The sequence below is a fragment of the Parus major genome, chromosome 1A, assembly GCF_001522545.3.
Source record: "Parus major isolate Abel chromosome 1A, Parus_major1.1, whole genome shotgun sequence".
Lineage (NCBI taxonomy): Eukaryota > Metazoa > Chordata > Aves > Passeriformes > Paridae > Parus > Parus major.
Window position 1 is genome coordinate 56,572,251 of NC_031773.1, and position 3,517 is coordinate 56,575,767.

Consider the following 3,517-nt stretch of genomic DNA (forward strand, 5'->3'; position numbering starts at 1 on the left):
AGGATGAGGGATACCTGAATGTGGCAAAGTCCTTCAATGAGGTCCCTGGCATATGAGGGAGTATGCCCTAGTGAACGAGTGAAGTATTAGGTAAGAGAGTGTATTTCCAAGGGGGTGTTCTGTACTTAGGGCTTGGGGTGGGAGCAGGCAGCTCTATGGAAGGATCAGCTCAGTTATTGTGACAGCCCCAGGAGCAGGGTGAGTGCTGGGAATTCTTAGCAATGGAAGAGAAAAGAAAACCAGATTTTTTCCTGGCTGGACTAAAGCTTAAAATTTTATGAAAATGCTGTCTGAATTTCCTCCTTTTTTTTTTATTTTCACTTTATAATTAGTTGGCTTCTTTGCCGCGCTACGTATATCCTTTCTATCTGCTACTGACTGGATGAAAGTCTGATGTCACATCCTTCTTCATCTATTGTGCTTTTCCTCCTATTCAGACTTTTTCTCTTGTGATTTGTTTCAGAAGGAGGAAGTGCCAGAACATAGAGTTGTAGGCGCTCTTACAGACACCAACCTCTTAAAACTTCTCCAGCTGAGCAGTACATTCTGTGGTGTCTTGAAAGCAGGGACAGGTGAGTAGTGTTTGCGGTTTCTTTGCAATGGCCCTTGTGCTTTCAGAGGAAGAGATATAGCCAGGCTTCCTGTTTATTTTGTAAAAGAATTGCACAGGGTAATGCAGCATCTAAAGCGTTGCCGTATTTGCTGCAAAAGCAAAAATATATTTCTAACTTTATATTGATGTGACAGTAGTAAAGTTCTGTCTGCTGCTCAAAATGTGCCAACAACCTCAAACCTTCATAGTGGTAAGATTGGCGTGGCACTTTCCTGCCCCTCTACTGCACAGGAAATTCCCCCTACGCCTGTACCGCTTTCTCTTATTGTTCTTGAAATGCAAAAAAAAATATCTACGAAGCTAACCCCATTGTTGTGCGGAGGGTGGAGAACACAAAGGGGTCTGTAAAAGGCAGGGTGGGCTGGGTTTTCCTGCCTGCAGCACTGGCAGCACACGCTGGCATTTCTGTGCGGGAGGAGAAAACCTTCTGGGGATCCAGAGCTGATTATTTGTGTATTGACTGCCTCTCCTCTGTCCCCCAGTGCCTGGTGCAGAGTGGTGGCTCCATGTTCTGACATTTGCAGGCCTCCCAGTGTGGCTGACAAGTCGTTTTTGGCCACAGGGGTAGCTCCGTGTGTGACCCAGACACAGTGATCAAGCGGCAATGACAAATGGGGCTGTGCCAGCTGAGTCCTCTGTCACGTTCTCTGCAACTTTGCTTACAGCTGCTGTATTAAAGCTTCTCCTGTTTCCTGAACCTTTCTGTCCTGGAGCGTGGGGCTTTGGAGATGGATCCCGTGGAGGGAGGAGAAATGATGGTATCCTTAGGAAGGAAGAGATCTTTGAGATGCTTGAGTTCAACCCCAAAGCCCACTCTGCCAAGTCCACTACTAAACCGAGTTCCACACCTTGGAACTTGTAAGTGCCACGCCTACACATCTGTTAAATACCTCCAAGGGCCAGTGGCTCCAGCGCTTTCTTGGGCAGCCTGTGCTGGCACCTGATAACTCTTCCAGGGAGCAAAATTCTGAGTAATGTCCACTCTAACCTGCCTTGGCATAACTTGAGACCATTTCCTCTGGTCCTAAAAGCTACAGTCTTCCTCGCTCTTCTTCACGTGCTCTTGCCTTTTGACCTCTGGAGCCTGGTGGTGGGCACAGGAGGTGCCGCTTCTGCTGCCCTTCACTTTATGGAGCGGCAAGGGCAGCAATGCTGATGCTAATGCTGAGGATGGAGCTAGACTGACTTATCTATTTGTTGCTGCCCCGTTAATAATCTCTTCCACTCCATCCCTCCCTTTTGGCAGAAGCAGGGAGGGAATAAGGGCAGGAGTGTGGAGGGATTGTCTGTCCACCAGCAGGATGCACTGGGAGAGCTGAGCAGGTCAGGGCCAGCGTGGCCTGTGCAAGGTTGGGTAGCAGCCTAGGAAGTCCCTTTACAAAGGTAGTTCTTGACCTTATTGTCTGCATCTGCCTCCAGAGCTGCCCTGTATCCATTCCTTTCCCACCCTCCGTCCATCCTGCCTGGCTACGGTGCCATGATCAATGGGCTGAGCTCTCTGCAGGGACAGGTGGTTGGTTTGGAAAGGCAGCAACTGACAGGTCAACAGCCTGGAAGACTGAGCCTTGTGTTTGGTTTGGGGGAAGGACACGTTGTGTATCAGGAGAAAACAACTCCCCTCATAACAACCAGCTCTCACTGGGCAGCAGCTCCACACAGTGTCTGTTGACAGGGCTTCAGGAATGGTCATAAGGAACATTCCTATTTCCTCCTGCCGGGGGCTTTGTGTACATGTCTCATGTCTCGTGGTCACAGTGCCCTGAAGTTCTAGAGGGTGACACATGAGGTTTCTGACAGTATTCCCAGAGTTTGTTGTGCACTGCTATGAAGGTGGGACACACCTGTGAAGGAAGGCTCATACTCTGCTGCCTCGTCTGTCAGGTTTCTCTTCTTCTTTCCTTCCCTCCAGATCATGATGTCTGTCTCAGGAGAGCAAGCTATGGCTGGAGAGAAAATGCTCAGGATACCCAGCTGCCTCCTAAAGCCCACCAGGGTCATGCTGAGCCACAAGCCCTGGGCCCTGTTTATCCTCATCTTTGTGTTTGTATCCTTTGCCTACCACAAGTTGTATTCGAATATCTGGGAGGACCCAAAGAGCAGAGGCCCCCCCTATGGCTCGTCTGCTGAAATCAGCTGTGCTCACTATGTGCCTTCTTCCCTCAACATTGCTGGTGGGCCCTCTCCTTCTACAGGAAGTGTGTTTTTTGTGGAGACCTCAGAGCAAACTACCCCGAGTTACCTGTTCTCATGCTCTGTGGAGTCAGCGGCCAGGGCACACCCTGCATCAAGAGTCGTGGTGCTCATGAAAGGCTTGGCCAAAGAGAATGTCTCCTTACCCAAGCACTGGGCTTTCTCCTTGCTGAGCTGCTTCCCCAACGTGGAAATCCAGCCCCTGGACTTGACAGACCTCTTTTCTGGAACACCTCTGGCACAATGGTACTTGCAGCCTCAGAGGCAGCAGGAGCCTCATTTTTTACCTGTCCTTTCTGATGCCTGCAGGATTGTCCTCATGTGGAAATTTGGTGGCATCTACCTGGATACAGATTTCATTGTGCTTAAGGACTTACAGAACCTCACCGATGCACTCGGGATTCAGGATGACGTTGAACTGAATGGGGCCTTTCTGTCCTTTAAGCCCAAACACAAGTTCATGGAGCTTTGCATGCAGGATTTTGTGCAGAATTACAATGGCTGGGTCTGGGGCCACCAGGGCCCAGGGCTCCTAACTCGTGTCTTCAAGAAGTGGTGCTCCATCCAGACTATCAAGAGCATGAGCTGCAAAGGTGTGAGTGCTCTTGCCCCAGAAGTTGTTTATCCCATTCCCTGGCAGGACTGGAAGAAATTGTTTGAGCCAGTCAGTGCCTTGGAGCTTCGCAAACTCCTGAAGAACACCTATGCAGTTCA

At 49.8% G+C, this 3,517-nt stretch overlaps 1 protein-coding gene across 1 annotated transcript in view; it reads left to right on the plus strand.

The window, feature by feature from the left end:
• The first annotated feature begins 6 nt into the window (after positions 1–6).
• Positions 7–3,517, plus strand: part of LOC107204192 (lactosylceramide 4-alpha-galactosyltransferase-like) — a 4,601-nt gene continuing 1,090 nt past the window's right edge. The window contains exons 1-3 of the mRNA XM_015627005.1: positions 7–572; positions 1,096–1,471; positions 2,523–3,512. Of these exons, the coding sequence (XP_015482491.1) occupies positions 2,526–3,512 (987 nt within the window). The 5' untranslated portion in view covers positions 7–572; positions 1,096–1,471; positions 2,523–2,525. The remainder of the gene's footprint in view (positions 573–1,095; positions 1,472–2,522; positions 3,513–3,517) is intronic.